The 25,892-nt window shown below is 41.8% G+C and overlaps 1 protein-coding gene and 1 long non-coding RNA gene across 23 annotated transcripts in view; one reads left to right on the forward strand and one right to left on the reverse strand.

Annotated features, from left to right (window-relative positions):
• Positions 1-24,186, reverse strand: part of HEATR5A (HEAT repeat containing 5A) — a 141,898-nt gene extending 117,712 nt beyond the window's left edge. For 4 of the 22 annotated variants that reach the window (XM_063715823.1, XM_063715831.1, XM_024231709.3 and 1 more), the window contains exons 1-5: positions 23,943-24,133; positions 5,337-5,443; positions 4,224-4,423; positions 1,673-1,884; positions 49-157 (exon numbers count right to left, since the gene is read on the reverse strand). In XM_063715823.1, the coding sequence (XP_063571893.1) occupies positions 49-157; positions 1,673-1,884; positions 4,224-4,349 (447 nt within the window). In that variant the 5' untranslated portion in view covers positions 4,350-4,423; positions 5,337-5,443; positions 23,943-24,133. Of the gene's footprint in view, positions 1-48; positions 158-1,672; positions 1,885-4,223; positions 4,424-5,336; positions 5,444-11,653; positions 11,708-23,942 lie in introns of all 22 variants that reach the window. The other 18 variants (XM_063715827.1, XM_063715824.1, XM_063715818.1 and 15 more) reach the window with 9 other exon arrangements.
• A 176-nt stretch (positions 24,187-24,362) lies between these two features.
• On the forward strand, positions 24,363-25,541 carry LOC129049740 (uncharacterized). The gene is made up of 2 exons (XR_008513030.2): positions 24,363-24,546; positions 25,421-25,541. It is a non-coding gene; the product is annotated as an uncharacterized LOC129049740 (long non-coding RNA).
• Positions 25,542-25,892: the final 351 nt, after the last annotated feature.

Genomic DNA, 25,892 nt, shown 5'->3' on the forward strand with positions numbered 1-25,892 from the left:
AATAAAATGCTGTCTTTTCATTCTTTGGCTGAACTTGTAATTACTTACCTCAGCACTCTTCATAGCTTTAAGAATATTCCCCACTGTATCAGTAAAGGTGTTACCCAGTATTCTACCCAACTTCTTGTACAAGGAACCCAAACATACCACAGCAGCACTGAAACAACATTTAAATTAGAAATTAGTCACAGCTGAAAAAATAGGAATAAAAAGATCTTAGGATATGCAAGGGTAACTATTGAAAAATTTCCCCCATTCTCTTGGTTGTCTTTTTACTTTCTTTGTATTATCCTTTGAAATACAAACATATTTAATTGTGATGAAGTCTCATCTATTTTTTGTTGTGCTTTTTGGTGCTGTATCTAAGAAACGCTGCCAAAGCCAAGGGTCACAAAGATTTACCCCCATGTTTTTTCCTATGAGTTTTACAGTTTTAGCTGTTACACTTACATCTATGATCAATTTTGAGTTAATTTTTTATACATGGTGTAATAGAAGGGTCCAAATTCATTCTTTTGCATGTGGACATACAGTTATACTGGCATCATTTGTTGAAAAAGTGACTATTTTAAATTTTGCTTTGAAAAGATAAAATTTCTAAGAATCTATTCTGTGGTTAAATCCTAAGGCACGACACTTAGGTGAATATGATTATACTTGCAATAATAAGGATGTATCAATCTGTGATTACTCTACTATTCAGCCCAAAGATTACACACCCTCAAATTTGTTACAAAATTCTACAAAATATTTCAACAGAACTCAGCTACATATTAGATAACAAAAAGATAAGCTTAAAGATAAAAATAAAAACAAGAAATAATGTTCTCATCAAGTTTGAAATCTGAAAACTTTATGGGGGAATACATTCTGTTATAAGGTAAAAATTAGACCAACAAAAACTTTACAGAATTATGACATGGTGGCCAGGTGCAATGGCTCATGCCTGTAATCCCAATACTTTGGGAGGCCAAGGTGGGTGGATCACTTGAGGTTGGGAGTTTGAGACCAGCCTGGCCAACATGGTGAAACCCCGTAACTACTAAAAATACAAAAATTAGCTCGAAGTGGTGGCACGTGCCTGTAGTCCCAGCTACTTGGGAGGCTAAGACAGAGGAATTGCTCGAACCCAGGAGGCAGAGGTTGCAGTGAGTCGAGATCACACCACTGCACTCCAGCCTGGGTGGACAGAGAGATTCTGTCTCAAAAAACAGAAAAAAAAGAAATATTACGTGGCTCATTGCCTTTTTAAAGATAACAGGTGATAAAATGAACTAAATCCTACAGAGAAACTAAGCTGTTCTTGTTAGGATCTTAGCAAATACTTTTCTACATGATATTCACTATCAATTTTCATAACCAAGAATGAATAAATTATAAAAGCATCCAAAAATGTGAAGAATTTAAAATATCTTTCTTAAACACTCAACTGCTAAAATTTTAGGAAGATGTTTTGAATCTCAAATCTAGACTTCAAATATGTCTAAAGTATTTGTAGAATTGTTTCTCAGCAACTAACATGAAAAGTGTTAGTTTCTTTTTTAAGTTAGATTTTTAAAATGAGTAAAACTGAGTTTGTATTCAAAGTAATTGTCAAGTACTACGAGTACTTCATAAAAATACAACAGGAAGCAATATTTTGTTTTCTGTTCTGTTTTAACGTTTCACTTACAGCTTAGTGCGAAGATAACTTGGAGAATCATCTTTGCTACGAATAAGATCATTACATTTATCGATTGCTTCGTAAACGGAGAATGTGTCTTCAATACTATAAAGTATGGCTAGATTCTTAGCAAGCAGTTTGCGGGTAGGAGGCCCTGGGGAGCTGTTCAACAAAGACAGGAGCTGTTCAACAAGAGTCTTCTGTTTCTCCCTTACATCATTCTAGAAAGAAAGATAACACAAAGACAATTCAAAGTCAATATAATTATATGTAATCCTCTAATATAATTTTTCTTTCATATATTTAAGAACTAAAAAGGCTCTAGAAAAATACAAACTTATTTTGACTGGAAGTTACAAATAAGTTGGTAGTGTGGTCATTATGCCAGACTAAACAGGTAGTTTGCTGCCCTGCTAATAACAAAAAAGCCCTCCAAAAATTCCAAACCACATTATACTGCAATCTCTATTAACAAATATAAGGGCTCTATGTATGCGAAATCTTTCGTTTGAAAGGCAGAGCAAATTTGTATTATTATTATTATTATTATTTTTTTTTTTTTTTTTTTGAGACGGAGTCTCGCTCTGTCACCCAGGCTGGAGTGCAGTGGCCTGATCTCCAGTCACTGCAAGCTCCGCCTCCCGGGTTCACGCCATTCTCCTGGCTCAGCCTCCCGAGCAGCTGGGACTACAGGCGCCCGCCACCATGCCCGGCTAATTTTTTGTATTTTTAGTAGAGACGGGGTTTCACGGTGTTAGCCCAGATGGTCTCAATCTCCTGACCTCGTGATCCACCCGCCTCAGCCTCCCAAAGTGCTGGGATTACAGGCGTGAGCCACCGCGTATTATTATTTTTAATGGAGACAATGATATGGTTTGGCTCTATGTCTCCACCCAAATCTCATGCTGAATGGTAATTCCCATGTTTCAGGGGAGGGGCCTGCTAGGAGGTGATTGGATCATGGGGGTGGATTTCACCCATGCTGTTCTTGTGACAGTGAGTGAGTTCTCACAAGATCTGATGGTTTAAAAGTGTGTGACACTTCCCCCCAACCCTTCCTGCCACGATGTGAAGAAGGTCCTCACTTTCCCTTCGCCTTCTCCCATGACTGTTGAAGTTTCCTGAGGCCTCCCACTCATGCCTGTTAAGCTTGCATATCTGTGCATTAATTAAACCTTTCTTCTTCATAAATTACCCAGTCTCAGGTAGTTCTTTACAGCAGTGTGAGAACGGACTAATACACAAGGTCATACTATGTTGCCTGAGGTAGAGTACAATGGCTATTCATAGGAGCAATTATAGTGCTACACTACAGCCTCGAATTCCTGGGCTCAAGCAATCCTCCTGCTTCAGCCTACCATGTAACTTGGTCTATAAGCATGTATCAGCATGTCTAAATTTGTATTTTCAACTACAGCATCTGAGTTATTAATCCTACACCTCCCCCATATATAGCTGTATAAAGCAGTAACCTATAATCTATAACCAGAGCTGACCTTGTAATGGCTACCTGTTTTATTCAGATCTATTCCTAAGTGTAAGGCAATTTTGTTTTTGCAAGCTTATGTATATAAATGTTAATAACGTTATTCCATTTTCCTTGTCTGCTATCTGAATAAAGAGTACACAGTATCATTACAAAGCTAATGGTATTCAGGTGCTCACTGAGGCCTAAAATTCCACAATAAAATATTTGTCAGTGTATAGAATTTTGTCTTTAGTTAATTTTTTCCCCCAAATCTAGAAGTTGCTTTTTTTTCCTCTCTTAAAGATCAGCAAACTTGTCAAATATTTTGATAACTAGAGTCACATAGCTCCCTGTTGTCTCAGAACAAGAATGTGTATTGGAATGCTATTATTTTAAATTCATAAATAAAATGTCTTCTGTTAAATTCTAAATGTCTCCATGAGTAGTGTTTTTGTACCACTTTGGAACTGCATATAGTACTGTGATTACGTGAAAAAATGTCCTTATTTTTAGGAGATGTAGGCTAAAAGTAAAGTGCCACCTCAATGGCTTAGTAAATTAATCAACCAAACATGGCAAAATGTTACTAATTGCTGAATGTAGGTGAAGGGTATGAGTGATCAGTTTTCCTTTTTCACACTCATGTCATAAGCTTTGAAGAGAGAATCTGTTTATCCATAGGCTCCTGAATTCATACACCTCAAGTTTTCATACCTTTTTAAAGTGAAACTCCCACTACATTGTTTAGCCGCTATACTGTACCAGGGCTTTATGTACACGGAGGAACATAGATGCAGACCATAACAAAAATGAAGTATAATACAAAGTAGTTGTAGTTGGTGTTTCACATATTTTTAAAATAATACCAAAAACATTAGCTAATTTCTTCCTGCTTTTCTGAATAGCGAAAACTTCTTCTAATAATAAAAATTCTGATGAGAGAACAAAAAATGTACTATGCTTCATTAAGTTTTAACAAAGTCTAACATTGTAAAGCTAAATTAGGTTATTCTGGAAAAAACTAGAAAAGCAAACCAAAGGAAGTAAACATGGGCACTTAAACAAAAAAACAGATGTTGTCATTTTACCCACCCTGCTGGTTGCTAACAAGAGCTTCTTCAAGTATCTCAACCACTCAAAAATAAACTCTGCCTTCTGAACTTCACCTAGTTGATTGTATACTTCTTCATTCAGCAGTAAGCTATGAGCTAATTCCATTCCTTGCAGCAATCCTCCTAGCTGGTCACAGTTCTTCTCGTTAAACTTCGGTCAATATACCTAACAATAAAAATCTGCAATACAGGAAAATAATGTATTTTAAAAGGGGAGTAAAAAGGAAGGCAATCATAATAATGGAAATCAGAAAAGTGAAAACACAATTAAATGTATACATTTTTTATAACTGCTCTAGGGTGAATCTGGGAAAATCCCAATAATGTTCTAGTTAACACTGACATAAAATCCACCTTTATATTCTGTACTCAAGCAGACAGGCAAAAATAGAGTAACAATATTGGCGTTTGTATGCAAAAACTTGCTAAACAGAAGAGACATTCCACTAAAATTCTGAAAATTTTAAGATTAGGCTGTTTATTCTGTGTTGGGTTTTCTTTGTAGTTTAAGTAACTTACTAAAATGGGTAATAGGTACACATTAACAAATGACACCAAACATCCAGACCTTCTACTAGAATTCTATAGTAAAGCTTGCCATCTCTCCGGGCCTTTGCCTAGCTAGGTACATGCCCTGTCATTTACCTGGAGATCCAAGAGGGACTTACTTAAGCCCATTAGCATCAGTTCCCCCAGCCTAATAAAGGCCCTGCTTGTAGTTTCAGGCTGGGAGTTTAGGAGAGTCCAATCTTAACTAGGCTTATCTCTGAAAGTCTTGTGAGAGCAAACTTTTTAAAATGGGTATTGTCCAGGAATTATAGCAATCAAGATCATATCTGCTCTGACCTAGATCCAATGTAGCCTTAATTTTGTTGTAGCAAACAATCAACAGAAGACACAGGGTTTGTAAAATTATTGTCTTATTCAACAGCATCTCCTGGGTACACCTTAGTGCTGTTACAGAGCACATGCAGCATGTAAGTGTATGTATATACACACATATTCACATTAACATACAAATTTATAAGATGGCATTGTGATTACTAGACAGAATTTTTTACTTTTAGGACATGCACGCTTTACTCCAACTTACTTTTTAAATGGTTAAATCATGCACTCAACCATAAAATATGGCAAAATGTTAACAGCCGAATATAGGTAGTGGGTATGTGAGTGATCATTTCACTACTCTTCATTTTTCTGCATTTTAAAAAGCACAACAAAAAGTAGAAAAAATTATTTAAGAAATAAAACACAAGTTGGCTATTAAAAAATACTACTACTTACAGGAGTAGCAGCTATCATCAGGAACATTAAAGAACATAGAAGGTACCACATCATATACAAAAGATGGGTATTCCTATTCACTAATGTACCTAAATAGAAACATGTTATTTGGAATTTCATAGGAATGTAGATAAAATGCTATGGCTAATTTAACTAAAATATTTAAAATACATATCTTACATTTCCCTAAACAAACCTCATATTTTTACAGAGAAGCCAGTAACTAAAGAGGTATTAGAAAATTAGATGACAGACTTGGGAAAGGCTTTTCATTTTTTCATGTTTTTCTCCAACGGTTTACCTGTTTGAAATTACTTAGAGTATCAGCTCATCATAATTATAATATAACTGAAAAAAGCCTCTTTAAAAGACAGTAGTCACAAACTGGTTCCCTGTTGGTCAAGACTGCCTGCAATGCATTGGGGCTAACATTTAAACATAAGAAGACTGCGCATAAAAATCTGAGTCCAGGGCCAGGCACAGTGGCTCACACCTGTAATCCCAGCACTTCGGGCAGCTGAGGCAGAAGGATCGCTTGAGTCTTGGGTCCAGGAGTTTGAGACCAGCCTGGGTAACATAGAGAGACTTTGTCTCTACAAAAAATTAAAAAATTAGCCAGGCATGGTGGTGTGTGCCTGTAGTTCCAGCTACTTGTGAGACTGAGGTAGGAGGATCACTTAAGCCAGAGAGGTGGAGGCTTCAGTAAGCCATGACCATACCACTGCATTCCAGCCTGGTGAAGAGTGAGACCCTGTCTCAAAATTTAAAAAAAGAAAAAATCTGGGTCCAGTGCCATGTGCGATGGCTTATGCCTGTAATCCCAGTACTTTAAGAGGCCCAGGCAGAAGAACTGCTGAGGCCAGGAATTTGAGAGCAGCCTAGGTAATAGTGGGACACTGTCTCCACCAAAAAAAAAAAAAAAAAAAAAAAAAGACAAAAGAAAGAGAAAGAAAATCTTAGGTCATTTTCAAAAATGTCACTTTTATAGAACAAAGAATATAAAAAATGTGACCAGGTGTGGTGGCTCACACCTGTAATCCCAGCACTTTGGGAGGCCAATGCAGGCAGATCACCTGAGTTCAGGCATTTGCGACCAGCCTGGGCAACAAGGCGAAACCCCATCTCTACGAAAAATACAAAAATTAGCCAAGCATGGTGGTGTGCACCTGTGGTCCCAGCTGCTTGGGAGGTTGAGGCAGGAGTATTGCTTGAGCCCTGAAGGCAGAGGTTGCAGCGAGCCAGGATCATGCCACTGCACTCCAGACTGGGAGACAGAGTGAGACTCTGTCTCGAACAACAACAAAAAAGGAATATAAACAATGCTACTAAACATTCATTTTTACTGAAGCAACAAAAATTCTAGCTTGTTTTAAAAAACCCTCCTTTCCTTTGTTCAATTATCAAAGTGAACTAGCCAAAATATTCACAATTAAGGATACAGTTAATAAATGCTACAGAAACAATTTCTGGAAGAACCCTACTAAATACAGAAAAGGTGAAAAGCAAGTTTGCACTTAGTATCTATGATTGTTTGGGAGGTGGAAATAACCACAATATCATAGAGAAAATTTCTTATTAATACCAGGACAAGTCAAAATCCTATCTTCAGAATTAAATTACCCTTTCTAGAAATCATTAGGATCTGCTGAAGAGACTTTTTTTTTTCCTTAGGCAGCAGCAATATTGTGGTGTAAAATGATCAAGAAGCAAAATAGCTAATACAATGTGATAATAAATAATTCAGTAAAAAGCTTGAGATCATAAGCAGGTCATAAAGTCATCTCTAATGCCCTCAATACATTCCTTATGTAAATTACTCCTAAAGGAAGTAGACAATTCATGTTGGTAATCTCGCATCTAAAACTCACAAGTCTAAAATGCTCCACATATGCACTACCAATGTGATAAGCTAAGGGCATTTTGCAAACAGATGGCTGCTGCTCTTATCTGAAGTCTTACCTCATCAGGAAGATGAATACAAATTCAGTCAATGTTATCTGCTATACGTTTTAAAATAACCACAACCCTACATATACCTGAGAAATGCTTATTTTTCTAATTTTTCTCTTAGTTTCCCTTATGTTTCTGTTGAGATCATAAGGTGATTTACTACAAGTAAACACATATGTCAATATATTTAAATATATTTTTCAAAGTAGTTAGTTGTCACTTGAAAAAAGGATTTCATAAACCTGCTGCTCCAAATGTAATGCCAGCTATATTTAACAGAAGCAGCTAATATTTACTGATTACTTATTATAGTCTAAGCAGTACTCTAAGTGCTTTACATTATTTTCTTGAATAATCTGCCAAACTGTCCATGAAGCAGCTATTTTTATTAGCCCTATTTTACAGATGAGGACATTGAAGCACAGAGAAGCTAACTGACTTTCCCAAGGTCACACAGAACCTGGGTGTGCACTTAAGCAATCTGACTTCAGATATATTTGTTTTAACCACAACATACTATGCTGCCACCCTTTCATCCAATCAAGCTCCTCAAAAATGTGAGAAGTTAGGCCAGGCCCAGTGGCTCACGCTCATAATCCCAGAAGTTAGGCCAGGCCCAGTGGCTCACGCTCATAATCCCAGAAGTTAGGCCAGGCCCAGTGGCTCACTTTGGGAGGCCGAGGCAGGTGGATCACCTGAGATTAGGATTTCGAGACCAGCCTGGCCAACATGGTGAAACCCTGTCTCTACCAAAAATACAAAAAATTAGCCGGGCATTGTAGCATATTCCTGTGTTCCCAGTTACTTGGGAGGCTGAGGCGTAAGAACTGCTTGAACCCAGGAACCCGGGAGGTAGAGGTTGTAGTGAGCCAAGATCACGCCATTGCATTCCATTGCACTCTAGCCTGGGTGACAAGAGTGAAACTCTTGTCTCAAAAAAAAAAAAAAAAAGTGAGAAGTGGGGCCGGGCACAGTGGCTCACGCCTATAATCCCAGCATTTCGAGAGGACAAAGCAGGAGGGTTGCTTGAGCCCATGAGTTCAAGACCAGCCTGAGCAACATAATGAGACCCCATCTCTACAAAAAATAAAAAAATTAGCTGGGCATGGTGGTGCACACCTGCAGTCCCAGCTACTCAGGAGGCTGAGGTAAGAAGATCACTTGAACCCAGGAGGTTGAGGCAAGAGCGAGCCATGATCAAAAAACAAAAAAACCCAAAGCAAGTCATTTTTTAAAAAGCTTACATTTTGTACATAATTTGTGGATATATGTAACTAGATTACACTGTTTCCCAAAGACAGAACATCAGGTTCCTTGGTGTAATAAACTTGGGAATCTTGCATTAAGACAAAGTTAGGGATTTTTACCTATAAGATTTCTCAGGCTATTTAATTAGGTTAATGTATAGTATGACTCTCCATGAATGCAATATAGTATGAAGTATTAGTCACAATGCTGCCAGCACCTAGCAACTTCTAGACCTAAGCAAACTGTTCCAAGGAGAAACATTAACATGTACCTGTTATCATCACTTATTTTATATATACATATATGTATTTTGGAGATGGAGTTTCACTCTTGTTGTCCAGGCTGGAGTGCAATGGTGCGATCTCGGCTCACTGCAACCTCCACCTCCCGGGTTCAAACAATTCTCCTGCCTCAGCCTCCCGAGTAGCTGGGATTACAGGCATCCACCACCATACCTGGCTAATTTTGTATTTTTAGTAGAGACAGGGTTTCACCATGTTGGTCAGGCTGGTCTCGAACTCCTGAACTCAGGTAATCCACCCGCCTTGGCCTCCCAAAGTGCTGGAATTACAGGGGTGAGCCACCGTGCCCGGCCCTATTAATATATTTTTAAAAGCTACACAAGAATGTTAATGCCATTACTTTACAGCCAAACATTGTATGTGCTTACCCTAAAGCCAATAACTGAACTAAGTTATAAAGGTATTTAAATGCTTTTAGACTAGGTATTTCTCTGGGCACTATTTGCTTCTCTCAAAACTGTCTGTACTTTGTACATGATAGATAATCCTAGTTACTCAGTCATCATTTTCATACCAGAGGTCTTTTATGTTGAGAAAAGCAGGCACTGCGAACTAGACCTAAGGTACCAAGGTAACATCCAAATTATGCTTTTCAAATTGGGATAACTCCAGCAGTGTGCCAACAGCTTATGAAGTATATTACTATGCTAGAGGTCAAATTTAGACTAGAGGGTCAAATTTTACTTAAAGTTTTCCCTAAGCATTAATTTTTAACATTATTTTATATTAAAATACAGATTTATGCATAATAGAAGGCAAAATTAATAAAACACTTCAAGATAAAACATGAGACTTCAAAGAAATCCTGAGAATGATAATGCCTTTCTAGATGTCCTTTAACAAAAATCACTCCCTTTTGCTGATAAGAATACTATTTTAATGGAAAAATTGAAGAACCACTAAGCTATGAGTAAGGTGAACTATATGAAACTGCCATTTTTATAGGTGAAAAAAAAGGCTGGCTTGACAATTTATGTGATTCAACTTAAGTACCAGTCTTCAAATATCAGGCATAGTGTATATTTGTACTAACGTCTGTACTTTGCATAGTATTCTTTCCTTTCGAATGGCTCTGTATTAAGCCTAGTGACTTCATTACCCTAGAGTAACACATATGTATATTATTGACTACTAATAGAAAAAGGAACCAGCAGGGCACCAATATTCTAGGGCCAGAGTTTTCTTTTCTTTCCTTTTTTATAAAGATGGAGTCTCACCCTGTTGCCCAGGCTGGAGTGTAATGGCACAATCTTGGCTCACTGCAACCTCCGCCTCCCGGGTTCAAGTGATTTTCCTGTCTCAGCCTCCAGAGCAGCTGGGACTACAGGCACATGCCACCAGGCCTGGCTAACTTCTGTATTTTTAGTAGAGACAGGGTTTCACCATATTGGTCAGGCTGGTCTTGAACTCCTCACCTCAGGTGATCCAACCGCCTTGGCATCCCAAAGTGCTGGGATTACAGGCATGAGCCACCATGCCCGGCCTCAGAGTATTCTTTTCTAAAGTAACTTACTCCAAAACCATCTCTAAGAGCAGTTAACAACCGTATTATCAGGCCAGGCACGGTGGCTCATGCCTGTAATCCCAGCACTTTGGGAAGCCAAGGCTGGCAGATCACTTGAGCCGAGGAGTTCAAGACCAACCTGGGCAACATGGCAAAACCCTGTCTCCACAAAACATACAAAAGTTAGTTGGGTGTGGTGGTGCACACCTGTAGTCCCAGTTGTTCGTGAGGCTGAGGTGGGAGGATCCCTTGAGATAGGGAGATGGAGGCTGCAGTGGGCCAAGATCGCGCCACTGCACTCCAGCCTCGGCAAGACCCTGTCTCAAAACAAACAACACCAACCACATTATCAACAAGGGTTGGTTTTAATTCATTTGGAAATGAGTTAACTTCAATTTTATTTAGGCATGATAGTGTAAGCACCTTCAACAATGTCAACAAACATACAGGCTGCTGATTATTCCAGTCCTGATAGAAAGTGCTAATATAATTTTCTCTCTCTAGAGTTTACAGGTCTATTTTGGTATGGACGGAAACATACGTTGAAATCTATTGGGAGAAAAAAGTATTCCTAATCTTCTTGGTCATTTTAGTTCCTTAAAATGATTATATCATTTCAAGGGCGGAAAAGGGAAAAATCACAAATAATCAAAGAGGACATTGGACACAAGATAAGATAGGTTTATTGGACTGGTTTGTCTGTCTTCCTTCTGGAGCATGAAAATAATTCACAAAACAAAAAAGTTACTAAACAGTAAATGAAACTAATTCCAGAATGTATCAAGTACCTGAAGTGTTGGGATATGTCTCAGACTTAAATTTCAATTACATTTCTTTGACTTTTACTTCTCTAAAAGACACTGTAACAGCTTCAACTCACCCTATAGTCTTAGTTCCTCAGTTTTGAACAAAAAGCATGAAGTAAACAAAAAAAAACCCCAACTCTCAAGAACTCCCGCAATTCAAGAAACACAGATAAATCCTAAAATCCAAACCTTTCCCAAAAATACAGTAATTAGCTTTCATCTAGAAGGAAACTAGATTATTCTACCCTGACCTCAGATTTTCGTTTGTGATCTAGGCTTTGCAAAATTATACGCTACAAAAACAGGAACTCACCAGTTACACAGAGCATCAGGCCACACTTGAGATGTTGCTTAAAGAAGGCTGCCCCTGGTATAAAGAAAATTAAGTCCTTTTGTTACAGTACTTTATATGTCTCTAGGCAGAATCCTAAAGCTGGTTTGCTGACACTTAACTGGTATACTTTACTAGTTTTAGGGTAAAATGGATAAGAAGCAAGTCATTTATAATGTTAGAATTCTTTAACACAGTTATAACTTGATAATTTAAAAATCTTGTCTGTATCAATTCCATCTTTGAATCTGAAATATCTTGCTTCCTTCTTTCTACAATAAAGTATTTTAAAATTAGGCTAAAAAAATCACTTGCCTCAGAAAACAGCAGAAAAATCTCTGAAAATGAAATTCAAACTTAGGGTATTATTTTATATGAACTTAATATTAGTCTTTCTAATTCTCTATAACAACCCTACAAATAAATTGGATATCATTAGTTAAAAATTTGAAATGTTAACAATATAGTAATGATTTAAGCTCAATAGGAAATAATTTGATTTAGCTGAGTGGTTCAAAACTATGCATATTAAATATAAATAAGAAAAATGCAAAAACTTTTATAGCCAATGCTGAAATTTTAGAAAAGCTGATAGTTTAATATAAATAGTGGCAGTACAAATGGTTCAACTCTTTTAGAAAAAAATATTATTTATCAGAGGTTACAAAAATATCAAAACCATTTGACAAAAACATCCAGTTTTTGAAAATTCATAAGAAAAAGGAAAATATAAGTATAAAAGTATTAATTACAGCACTGTAATTAACTGTAATTCCAGTGAAAATTCAAAGGAACTTACAAGTCCAACACAAGAGAAATGGTTAAAATTTGACATATTCAAAGAATACTAGGCTGTCATATAAAACCATGAAAACTACAAATGTACAGGAGTGCAAAAGGCTTAATGGGAGGAAAAAAAAGTAAAGAAAACTACGAGTGCAGAAGTTTTACATGTTAAGAGAAACCTTCAGATAAAGCAGTGTTTACCAAGAGTACTTTGTGGAATACTGCCAGAAGAATGAAAACATGTATTCTGTGGGAAGAGGGGGAAATCCAAGTTGAAATGGTTTTGGGAAATGCCACGTTGTCAGTTTTCTTCACCAGTTTCTCCATACAAGTAACATGGTAATGTGCACTATGTACTGCCAAGAGGATGTGCAGATAAAGCATTTGATGTTTCTAAACATGTTTTAACCATAGGCCTCTCCTCTACTCCCTTTTTCTTTGTTTTCCAGCCAGGAATCTCATAGAATTGGTGTTCTATAGAATACAATCTTTGAAATACTAATAATTAAAGACTAGCATAGGTCAAAAAATTTAAAATTTTCTTTTTTTTTCATATTATAAAATGATTTTTCTTTCTTTTTTTTAACACAGTCTCACTCTCTTGCCCAGGCTAGAGTGCAGTGGTGTGATCTTGGCTCACTGCAAGCTCTGCCTCCCAGGTTCAAGCTATTCTTGTATCTCAGCCTCCCAAATAGCTGGGATTATAGGCATATGCCACCATGCCTGGCTAATTTTTGTATTTTTAGTAGAGACAGGGTTTCACCATGTTGGCCAGGCTGGTCTCGAACTCCTGGCCTCAAGTGATCTGCCCATCTTGGCCTCCCAAAGTGCTGGGATTACAGGCGTTGAGTCACTGCGTGCAGCCTGAAATGATTTATTGCTAGTAGAAGGATATATAATTTCCACTATCAATGACTATCGATGTCATACTTCTACTTAAAAGAGGACATTTCTGACTAATATTTTGGATCAAATTATCTATATAAACAGAATCTTCTCATAAAGATGTAAATAAAGAAAAAAGACGACGGCCAGGTGCGGTGGCTCATGCCTGTAATCCCAGCACTTTGGTAGGTTGAGGCGGGTGGATCACGAGGTCAAGATTGAGATCATCCTGGCCAACATGGTGAAACCCCGTCTCTACTAAAAATACAAAAATTAGCTGGGCATGGTGGCACGTGCCTCTAGTCCCAGCTACTCGGGAGCCTGGTGACAGAGCAAGACTCCATCTCAAAAAAAAAAAAAAAAAAAAGAAGACAAATATATAAAGTTTTAACTTTGTATATTTAAGATTTATCAATTCACATAAAAATCTGTTAGTCCGCCCCATCTGGGAGGTGAGGAGCGCCTCTACCCGGCCGCCACCCCGTCTGGGAGGAAGTGAGTAGCGCCTCTGCCCGGCCGCCCCGTCTGGGAAGTGAGGAGCGCCTCTACCTGGCCGCCCCGTCTGGAAAGTGAGGAGCGCTTCTGCCCGGCTGCCCCGTCTGGGAGATGAGGAGCACCTCTGCCCGGCCGCCCCGTCGGGGGGAAGAGGAGCGCCTCTGCCTGGCCGCCCAACGTCTGGGAAGTGAGGAGCGCCTCTGCCCGGCCGCCCCGTCTGGGAGATGAGGAGCACCTCTGTCCGGCCGCCCCGTCTGGGAGGTGAGGAGCGCCTCTGCCTGGCCACCACCTCGTCTGGAAGGAAGTGAGGAGCGCCTCTGCCTGGCGGCCTATCGTCTGGGAAGTGAGGAGCGCCTCTGCCCGGCCGCCCATCATCTGGGAAGTGAGGAGCGCCTCTGTCCGGCCGCCCCATCTGGGAAGTGAGGAGAGCCTCTGCCCGGCCGCCCCGTCTGGGAGGTGAGGAGCGCCTCTGCCCGGCCGCCCATCGTCTGGGAAGTGAGGAGCACCTCTGCCCGGCCTCCCCGTCTTTGAAGTGAGGAGCGCCTCTGCCCGGCCGCCCCGTCTGGGAAGTGAGGAGCGCCTCTGCCCGGCCGCCCCGTCTGGGAGGTGAGGAGCGCCTCTGCCTGGCTGCCACCCCGTCTGGGAGGAAGTGAGGAGCGCCTCTGCCCGGCCGCCCCGTCTGGGAGGTGAGGAGCGTCTCTGCCCGGCCGCCCCATCTGGGAAGTGAGGAGCGCCTCTGCCTGGCTACCACCCCGTCTGGGAGGAAGTGAGGAGCGCCTCTGCCCGGCCGCCCCGTCTGGGAAGTGAGGAGCACCTCTGCCCGGCCGCCCCGTCTGGGAGGTGAGGAGCGCCTCTGCCAGGCCGCCACCCCGTCTGGGAGGAAGTGAGGAGCGCCTCTGCCCGGCAGCCCCGTCTGGGAGGTGAGGAGTGCCTCTGCCCGGCCGCCCCGTCTGGGAGGCGAGGAGCACCTCTGCCCGGCCTCCCCGTCTGGGAGGTGAGGAGCGCCTCTGCCTGGCTGCCACCCCGTCTGGGAGGAAGTGAGGAGCGCCTCTGCCCGGCCGCCCCGTCTGGGAGGAAGTGAGGAGCGCCTCTGCCCGGCCGCCCCTTCTGGGAAGTGAGCGCCTCTGCACGGCCGCCCCGTCTGGGAGGTGAGGAGTGCCTCTGCCTGGCTGCCACCCTGTCTGGGAGGAAGTGAGGAGCGCCTCTGCCCGGCCACCCCGTCTGGGAAGTGAGGAGCGCCTCTGCCCGGCCGTCCTGTCTGGGAAGTGAGGAGCGCCTCTGCCCGGCCGCCCCGTCTGGGAAGTGAGGAGCACCTCTGCCTGGCTGCCACCCTGTCTGGGAGGAAGTGAGGAGCGCCTCTGCCCGGCCACCCCGTCTGGGAAGTGAGGAGCGCCTCTGCCCGGCCGTCCCGTCTGGGAAGTGAGGAGCGCCTCTGCCCGGCCGTCCCGTCTGGGAAGTGAGGAGCGCCTCTGCCCGGCCGCCCATCTTCTGGGAGGTGAGGAGCGCCTCTGCCCGGCCGCCCCGTCTGGGAGGTGAGGAGCGCCTCTGCCAGGCCGCCACCCTGTCTGGGAGGAAGTGAGGAGCGCCTCTGCCCGTCCGCCCATCTTCTGGGAGGTGAGGAGCGCCTCTGCCCGGCCGCTCTGTCTGGGAGGTGATGAGCGCCTCTGCCCAGCCGCCCTGTCTGGGAGGTGTACCCAACAGCTCCGAAGAGACAGCGACCATCGGGAGCGGGCCATGAGGACGATGGCGGTTTTGTTGAAAAGAAGGGGGGGAAGTGTGGGGAAAGGAAGGAGAGATCAGATTGTTGCTGTGTCTGTGTAGAAAGAGGTGGGCATAGGAGACTCTATTTTGTTCTGACTAGGAGAAATTCTTCTGCCTTGGGATGCTGTTGATCTATGGCCTTTCCCCCAGCCCCGTGCTCTCTGAAACATGTGCTGTGTCAACTCAGGGTTAAATGGATTAAGGGTGGTGTAAGATGTGCTTTGTTAAACAGATGCTTGAAGGCAGCATGCTCTTTAAGAGTCATCACCACTCCCTAATCTCAAGTACCCAGGGACACAAACACTGCAGAAGGCCGCAGGGACCTCTGCCTAGGAAAACCAGAGACCTTTGTTCATGTGTTTATCTCCTGACCTTCTCTCCACTATCATCCTATGACCCTGCCATATCCCCCTCTCCGAGAAACACCCAAGAATCATCAATAAATACTTAATTAAAAAAAAAAAAGGAAAAAAAAAAAAAGAAAATGAAAAAAAAAAAAAAGATTTATCAATTCACATAAAAATCTGTTAGTCTGTGGCCAGGCGCAGTGGCTCATGCCTGTAATTGCAGCACTTCGGGAGGCTGAAGCGGGCGGATCACCTGAGGTCAGGAGTTCCATGGAGAAACTCTGTCTCTACTAAAAATATAAAATTAGCCGGGCGTGGTGGCAGGTGCCTGTAATCCCAGCTACTCGGGAGGCATGAGGCAGGAGAATCGCTTGAACCTGGGAGGTGAAAGTTGTGGTGAGCCAAGATGAGGCCATTGCACTCCAGCCTGGGCAACAAGAGCCAAACCCCATCTCAAAAAAAATTTGTGTTATTCTATAATGTTAAGTAACTTTCACATATACATCCTTTACAAACTAAAAATGACTTGTTGTACTACATATTTTAAAATTTGATTTACGGAATTCTGAATACGAATTCCCACAGTCAAATGAATCCATGTTTTCTAACTCGTACCACAAAAACCTAACTTATGACGAACCCCAGGCACAACACTAATACTTCTAATTGTAATATATAATGAAAACACATTCAGTATACCAAGATGCCAAGAATATTTCCTGCAAACTTGGTAGGAACGGGAAGAATGTTGCGGCTCACCACTGCATAATACAAAGCAATATGAACAGCAAATACACACTGCTCTAAGAACTGATGGGGAGCACATCCTATTAGGATAGAGAAGTCAGGGTGGAGTAGGAGAGAAACGGGAGTTACCAAGACAAAGAATTTAACACCGGGACAAGAAATTTATAAGAAGTGGGGTGAAAAATGGTTACAGGTTGGGGACTGAATTTACTCTGCTTTGTTTTTTTTTGTTTTTCCAAAATACTGCAGGTTTGGGAAAAAAAAAAAAAAAAGTATTTTTTTTGTTTTTCCAAAATACTTACAACACTGTAAGGAATGAGAAAAATGGTAGAAGCTGGATTCCATGATGGTGAGATTGCCAGTGGGAGCCCCAATTGGACTATAACTGTTTGTAGCAATTCTCCTTCCAGATTACGAAAGAGAACACTCCGGAAGCATAAAAGGAAGTGTTCTGGGGGGTGGTAGGGGATAAGACTGAGCAGTAGGAACCAACTCTAAGATGTCAGTGACAGAAAAATGATTATTTTTTGAGGATCTACGTACTAAAACCTTTTAGTTCACTATCTCATTTAATCCTCGTAATACTGAAACTTAAGATATTATTATTCTAATTTTACATAGAAAGATAATGAGCTAAGAAATTTGTCCAAGGCTGAAATGCTACTTAAGAGGAAGAAGAAGGTAATGTCCATGTCTGTCTAAACGTCCATATTCTTTCAACTACTTCATAGAGTCTCTACGGTAATCACTGCTATTACTAACACAGTTATTGCCATAGCTGGTGAAGCATCCAATCCTTCTAACTTTGTTGTTGTTTCTCATCACTTCACTTTTATGTCTCCAGTACTTTGAGGCTTTTTGTTAGTGTTATGTCTTCCAGAGACATCAGCTTTCAGAGAGCCCTTTCCATCTAGACGGCAAATCAATAAGTACTAAAAGTGTTAGTTTAGTCTTTGGCTATTCTTGACTATTTTTATTATGCTTCATTCCACACACCAATTCTCCCATCTCTCTATGGAAGGGGGATTTCATTCTGGACCTTTAGGAACGCCAGAGGCAGATTTTAAGTTAAGAAGTTTTACTTTTCTTGTATCTCCCACCACACTCTTCTGAAAGTCACTAGCTAGCAATCACACTACTTGGTATCTAACTGAGATTCCAGTAACAGGAAGTAAAAAAACAAAGTCTATAGAGCAATTGTTCCAGAACTCATGGATTTTACTGACATAAATCCATCAAAGCCTATTCATTCTTAGTTTAGACATGACTAATAATCCAGTTATTTGGATTCTAGATAGAGAAACACATTAAAAGTGAAAGAGCAAACCCACTGAGGGCAGGAAGCTAACAGTGATGGAAGAGACAAATAATATTGAATATAGATATTTTTAAAAGCAGAGCAATATAGGGCTAGTTAATACAGGAGCAAAGTTACAAGATGCCATTATTCCTCCAGCACATCAGGGTTTACAGGAGAGGCCAGAAATTCTTGCTTCATTTTCAAAATGAGTCAATCCTTGTATCTGTTGCTTGTGCAATCTGCTACCTAGGACTTCCAAGTTTAGCCATTAGACTCTACCTGCTTTGGAATCTTCCTTTTCCCTCTCCTCTAATTGTTCATGTCTCTTACATCCCAGTTAGAATTCACAGATCCACCCTTAATCCACACTATGGTCTAATGTCCTGGCTCTTCCTCATGGTTCCTACATTTGTTTATTTATTTATTTGTTTGTTTGTTTGTGACGGAGTCTCACTCTGTCGCCCCGGCTGGAGTGCAGTGGTACCATCTCAGCTCACTGCAACCTCTGCCTCCCGGGTTCCAGTGATTCTCCTGCCTCAGTCTCCTGAGTAGCTGGGATTAAGGCGCGCACCACCATGCCCAGCTAATTTTTGTATCTTTAGTAGAGACAGGGTTTCACCATGTTGGTCAGGCTGGTCTCGAATTCCTGACCTGGTGATTCGCCTGCCTTGGCCTCCCAAACTGCTGGGATTATAGGCGTGAGCCACCACACCCGGCTGGTTCCTACTTTTAATTCACAACATACCTCATAAAATTTAGCTACCTAACCTAAAATTTAGCTAAATTTCTAACCTCTTGGAGCCTCACCTGAGGGCTTTCCTTGGCAGGCACTGCTTCTCACTCCCTGCCAGATGTCCAGCTAGGCTCTTTGCAACTACAGCTCCCTGGAATAACTCCGTATTATTCTGCCTTCTGACTGCCACTTTTATGTCCTACCCATGGAATACAGTAAACATACCATCTATTCCATCAAATCCCCACAATTGTCTGGGGCAGCACTCTGTAAATCAAACTAACTGATATTTCTGCAGCAAAAGATAGGCAGATTCATATTCACATATGATGGGATAATGACTGCAAATACCTTTGCATCAGTTCAGGTCATGTTTTGCTACCAAATGAGTTAAGAAAAAAACTTTTCAGAGCCTTTTAGACTCTAGAATTAGGACTAAGGGATTTTGCACGTGTATATCTGCTTTGCCTTTTTTCTGATTTCCTCCCAAAATAGTTTTTTAAGAGTTTTGGTGATTCAATGGGTAACTTCAGTTTTCTGGTAATTTTATTTACATAAAAAAGGTATTATTACTTGTTTCGAGTAAGGTATTATTTTGTGTACAGACACACAAACATGCATATATTCAACATGTAGAAACCTCGAAATGCAACAGAAAAGTATATAAATGCTATTGTATATTTACCCATTGAGAAGCATTACTTGGGCAATATAGGACAACTAAGTTACTGAAAAAATACATTACACACATAAAACAACAATTTAATAAAATTAGCACCATACTATGGGTTTTTTTTTTCCTTTTCTTTTTTTTTTAGACAGGATCTCACTTTGTCGCCCAGGCTGGAGTGCAGTGGCAGGATCTCAGCTCACTGCAACCTCCACCTCATGGGTTCAAACGATTCTCCCACCTCAGCCTCCTGAATAGCTGGGACTCCAGGCGTGCACCACCAAGCCTGGCTAATTTTTGTTTTTTGAGATGGAGTCTCGCTCTGTCACCTAGGCTGGAGTGCAGTGGTGTGATCTTGGCTCACTGCAACCTCCACCTCTCGAGTTTAAGCAATTATCTGCCTCAGCCTCCCGAGCAGCTGGGATTACAGGCACCGGCCACCATGCCCGGATAATTTTTTTGTATTTTCAGTAGAGACGGGGTTTCACCTTGTTGGCCAGGCTGATCTCAAACCCCTGACCTCAAGTGATCTGCCCGCCTTGGCCTCCCAAAGTGCCAGGATTGCAGGCATGAGCCACTGCGTCTGGTCGATGGTTTTAAGATTGGCAAAAGTATATGTACAGCTTTAAATATTTAAAATTATCACCTTCTTCAAGTTTTCCTTCATTTTTGTCACATACCCAGCTCCAATTTCTTAGGCAAATAATTAAAATGTGCTTTAATATGGCCATATTATGCTTCTTTTCTAGAAATAAATATTTTGTGTTTGTTACCATTAAAAAAAAAAAAAAGAAAAAAAAAGCCCAAGCATGATTCAGGATATATACTCCTGTTTCAATCTGTTCGGTATCTGTTTAAAAAGAGTTCCAACTTTCCATTTGGTTCTCACTGTAAATATGTTTGATTTCTTGTTCAGTTACACTTCCAATAATATTCTGTCCGACCTTATGACCAACTAGAAATCACTAGATTTTAATCACTAGATTCCTATTTAAAAAACTCTTTTGAGACCAGATGTGGTGGCTCATACCTGTAATTCCAGCACTTTGGGAGGCCGAGATGAGGGGATTCCTTGAGCCCAGGAGTTCGAGACCAGCCTGGGCAACATAGCAAAACCACCTCTCTACAAAAAGTACAAAATATTAGCCGGGCATGGTGGCATGTGCCTGTTGTCCCAGCTACTCAGAGGCTTAGGTAGAAGGATCGCTTGAGTATACTCCAATGAATCTGTCTCAAAAAATAAAATAAAATAAAAATAAACAAATAAATAAAACAAAAAAACTGTTTTGAGTAAAGGTACCTTACTGCTGCTTATGATAAACCCTATGAATGACATAGTAAAAAGAGAGAAGTTTACTAAACGAAAAAAATTTCCCATACCAGATCTAAATTATAACTTAAAATAACACAGTTGCTAGAGAAATATATAAAAACTCTTCCTCTTCCCTAGGCTTACAAAAGGCTAGAGTTGGCCGGGCGCGGCGGCTCACGCCTGTAATCTCAGCACTTTGGGAGGCCAAGGTGGGCAGATCACGAGGTCAGAAGATGGAGGCCATCCTGGCTAACACGGTGAAACCCCATCTCTACTAAAAAAACAAAAACAAAAACAAAAAACAAAACAAAAAAAATTAGCCAGGCGTGGTGGCTGGCACCTGTAGTCCCAGCTACTCGGGAGGCTGAGGCAGGAGAATGGCGTGAACCCGGGAGGCGGAGCTTGCAGCGAGCCGAGATCGCGCCACTGCACTCTAGCCTGGTGACAGAGCGAGACTCTGTCTCAAAAAAAGAAAAAAAAAAATTAGCTGGGCGTGGTGGCACGCGCCTATAATCCCAGCTACTCCGGAGGCTGAGGCAGGAGAATCGCTTGAACCCAGGAGGCGGAGGTTGCAGTGAGCCTAGATGGCGCCACTGCACTCCAGCCGGGGGTACAGAGCGAGACTCCATCTCAAAAAAGAAAGGCTAGAGTTGCCGAAATTATAAAACTTTATACTAGGTAAATGTAGCAGAAAAACCATGCCCCTCCTCTATCATTACACACTGCAGATCCAGAAGCATTTATGAATCCTACAATTACCTGACATTATAATGAAAAAACAAGATTAATAAGTGAAAGTGAGGCTGGGCGCAGTGGCTCACAACCGTAATCCCAGCACTTTGGGAGGCCGAGGTGGGCGGATCACCTAAGATCAGGAGTTCGAGACCAGCTTGGCCAACATGGTGAAACCCCGTCTCTACTAAAAATACAAAAATTAGCCGGGCGTGGTGGCGCATGCCTGAATTCCCAGCTACTTGGGAGGCTAAGGCAGGAGAATCACTTGCACTGGGGAGGCAGAGCTTGCAAGTGAGCCAAGATCGCGCCACTGCACTCCAGCCTGGGCTACAAAGCCAGACTCTGTCTCAATAAAAACAAAAACAAACAAACAAAAGAATAAAAACTGAATTTAATCTATTTCCTCCTACAAAAGATTTAGTGATTAAGCACTTAAGAGTTCTAGTTCAGGGGTCCACTAATTTTTTTCTGTAAAGGACCAGACAATACTCTAGGCTTTGGGAGCCATACGGTCTCTATCACAACCACTCAAAAACAAAACATGAACAGCCATAACGAAGGAGCATTGTTGTGTTCAACAAAACTTTTATAAAACTGCCAGCAGAGTAGATTTGACCCACAGGCTGTAGATCGCTGAGCACTATTTTAATTCAAAAATTTAACACTAGAACTAGACAAGGGAACTAATTAAGTGACACAGTCAAGTCTTTACTAAGTTTTTTGGCCCCAGTTAACTGATTTCTCAAATGAGATTTAATAACAGTTTCTCAATGTCTCCTGAAAAAGCAGAAGTGTTATTTATATGAGGACTGTGGTCTCATTAAAGGATTGTTCAAACTCTTCAATTATACTATGGGATAATTAATGAACCACACAAGACTCAATAGAGCTCTTTTAAAAAATGCAGATGTCATTAAACACTTAATTCAGAATAATTTTAGAATTTAAAAAATCCAGAATTTAACCCTTATGTTATTCATAGTTAAGAAAGATTATTATAAACTGCCTCAACCTTTTTGAAACAACGCAGGAAGAAAGGTAAGTCATTGGTTAAAGACAAGTAAAAAAGTAATTTTTTTCTGTAGATAATATATTCATTAGTTTAATGTAGTTAATTTTAATTAATAATTTAAGAATTAAAAAGATACTTTGGAGTCATGTATTTTCTGTGACTAAAGTCAGATACAATAATGAATAATACTAAAAAAGTGACCTAATCTAACATCCATAAACAGTGGAGGGAACTTAAGCTGGAATTCGGGTCTCCTGACTTTCAGGTGAGGAGTCTTTTCTTATTCTCCTATTCCATAGTTATCTAGGTAAAACAACTACATTCCAAGGCACAACAAATCCATACTACAGTATTCTCCAACTGTCACTATTCTTATATTATAAATCCTGCCTGCTTACCAGTTAAGGGAAAAAAAAGTCAATGGTATTAAAATGTAACACAAATCTCGGCTTCGACACTTTATCTAAAATCACTTTCTCAAAGACATACTTTCTAAAATGTTTGGAAAATGAAACAAAATTCTCCTCTCCCCATCCAACTAATGCTCAATTCTAACCACACTTCTGCTTTCCCTACAGCTTAAGTAATTTCACTGGGAGTATTTTCTCTGGAAGTTCTTAAGTGTACTTGTGGGCCCCTTTTTTTCCTCCTTAAACTTTTAACATCTTTCAGGCTGTAAATTCCTTAAGGGCGCCTAGCCCAAAAACAGTGCTGCATATTTGTTCAATAAATGAATGCACATAAAAACAATGGATAACTATGACCTTTAATGTAGGAGCTCAAGCCATTTTATTATTATCTGACTTGACAGTCAAGAAAATTATCCCAACTTGCCAGAGGTATCCATTACCGTGATAAATAAGCACTATAAAACGCTTTATAAAGTTTCTAAAGACTTTATAATCACTTGAAATAACGCCGCGCTGGCCGAGAGTAGGGTGAAAGAAAATGTTTCCTCACACTAAGCAAATGCTACCAAAGGAAAAGCTTTCTTTCCTGGAGAGAACTGAAACAGAAGGCAAATATCCACACTCTCCACTGCTCCCTTCTGGGAACTCTCCTTGAGGGTTCCTGCAGAAAACGAACGGCCCTCTGAGGAAGCTCGTCCGAAGGCCGGGCTGGGGCCCCGCTCCTGGCTGACCACTGGCGCTGCGGACGCCGCAGGGCGGGTCCCGGGAGCGGCGAGCTGGCGAGGCGGGCTCCGAACTCCTGACCTTCCCCACACGCCCGGTGACCCCGGCTCCCGCTGGCGGGCAGAGTCCACGCCTACCTGTTGTGCACAGGTGAAGCCAGACTTTCCCGTAGCCCAGGAGGAAGAACGGACCGCGCTGTTCATCAGCCAACCCCGTGCCCCAGTCAGCCTCTCCTCGGCGGACTCCAGCCCTTAGGGTCAAGACACCTAGCCCCTCGACCGGTTCTCCCACCGGCTTCTTTCGCGATCACATCGCTGCCGCGACCACCCTCGGGATCCCCGAGCGCTCAACTCACATTGCGGCCCCGGTGCGTCCTCCTTCCCAGCCAACAGGCAGCCCAGACACAGCCCCCTCGCGCCCGGAGGTGTCCCCGCTCCCCGGATCCCCGACTGCCTGCTTTTGGGGGTCCTCCTCAGCTGAGCCCGTGTCCCGGTCCAGCAACGTTACCAGCTGCTCTGCTAACCCTAGCAGAATCTGGAATTGCCGGCGGCGGCGACAGCGAGGCAGTGAGGTGGGCGGGGCGCGCGCGGGGCGTGGCCGGAAAGCTCGCAGCGGCGAGCACGGCGGGAGCTAGCGATTGGGAGCGCGCCCTGTGCCGCGCCGCTAGTCCAAGGCCCCACCAGCTGGCCGCCGAGCCATCGAGCGCCCACTCTGGCAGGCGTGACTGCTTCACCGTCGAAAGAGCGATGGAAACTGCGGCCCAAGTTAGGATTAGGACAGCGGTTTTTCAGTCCGGAAATTCCGGCCGCAACTATTTTTGTCTGTTTTTATCGCAAGCCAGAGTCTGGGTGCAGCTCTGGGACATCTAAAGGGCCTGGAGAAATTCAGGCTGGGCCAGTGCTGTGGGGGTAGATGTTAGACGTGGAAGGGACCCTAGAGAGCCTTGACTGAGGACTGAGGTAAAGTGACTTGCTCAAGGTCACATAGTAAGTCAGTGGCAGAACTGAGACTAACAGCCTCTTACCTCGAGTCATGTGCGTTTTCCCACTACACTTAGCGTTTTAAATGTCATTTTTCAAGTTTCATTTTGAATCAATCTCCAGCTTACAAAAACGTTGCAAGTATAGTACAAAGAACTTTTTTTCCCTGAATTGAGATTTAAATTGCTGACACCATGCCACATTGTCCCTAAGCACCTTCTACATAATCACAATATAACCATCAAAATCAAAACATTTACGTAACTCAGCGTTTTACCAGTTGTCCCAATAATATTGTTTATGGTAAAAGATTCCGTTCAGAATCAAGTATTGTATTTACTTATCATGTATCTTTCCTATTCTTCAAACTGGAACTCTCAGTCTTGCCTTGCCTTTCATATTCTTGATGCTGTTAAAGATTCCTGGCCAGTTATTTTTGTAGAATGGACTTCATTTGGGGTCTGTCTGATATTTACTCATGATTACATTCAGCTAGGTATGACAGGACTCCAGAAGTGTTGCTGCTTTCTTCTCATGGCACCCTATCAGGTGGCACGATTTTAACTTCTCTCATTACAGATGTTTACTTTAATAAGGTGATGTCTGTTAGGCTTCTCCAGTGTGTTTACTTTTTTTCCCCCCCTTTGTAAATCAATAAGTATTTTGTGATGGAGACTCTGAAACTCTCCTTTCAAGATATTTGTAAATATCTTGTTTCTCATCAAATCTTCAATTAATGTATTTATATTAATTAATATGGATCCAGAGGTTTCTATTTTGTTAAACGACTTATAGTCTGTTTCTTTCTCTCTTTCTTCTCTCTTTTTTTTTTTTTTTTTTTTCCTTGAGACAGGGCCTCCTTTGTTGCCCAGGCTGGAGTGCAGTGGCCATTCACAGGTCGATAATGCAATCATGGTGCACACTGCAGCCTTGAACTTCTGGGCTCATGTGATCCTTCTGCCTCAGCCTCCCAAGTAAGTAGCTGAGACTACAGGCATGCACACCACCACACCAGCCAATATTCTGTCTCTATCATTATTTATTTTGATGCTCAATTATCCCAAGTTTGGTGGGTAGGGGCCCCATTCATTCTATCTTCTGTGATGTGTGTGTGTGTGTGTGTGTGCAATTTTTTTTTAAGACGAGAAGACAAGGTCTCATATTCATTCTAGCTTCTGTGTTGTGTGTGTGTGTGTGTGTAATTTTTTTTTGAGACAAGAGGACAAGGTCTCACTCTGTCACCCAGGCTGGAGTGCAGTAGTCTGATCACAGCTCACTGCGGGCTCAACCTCCTAGGCTCAGGTGATTCTCCCACCTCAGCCACT

Source organism: Pongo abelii, chromosome 15 (genome assembly GCF_028885655.2).
Source record: "Pongo abelii isolate AG06213 chromosome 15, NHGRI_mPonAbe1-v2.0_pri, whole genome shotgun sequence".
NCBI lineage: Eukaryota > Metazoa > Chordata > Mammalia > Primates > Hominidae > Pongo > Pongo abelii.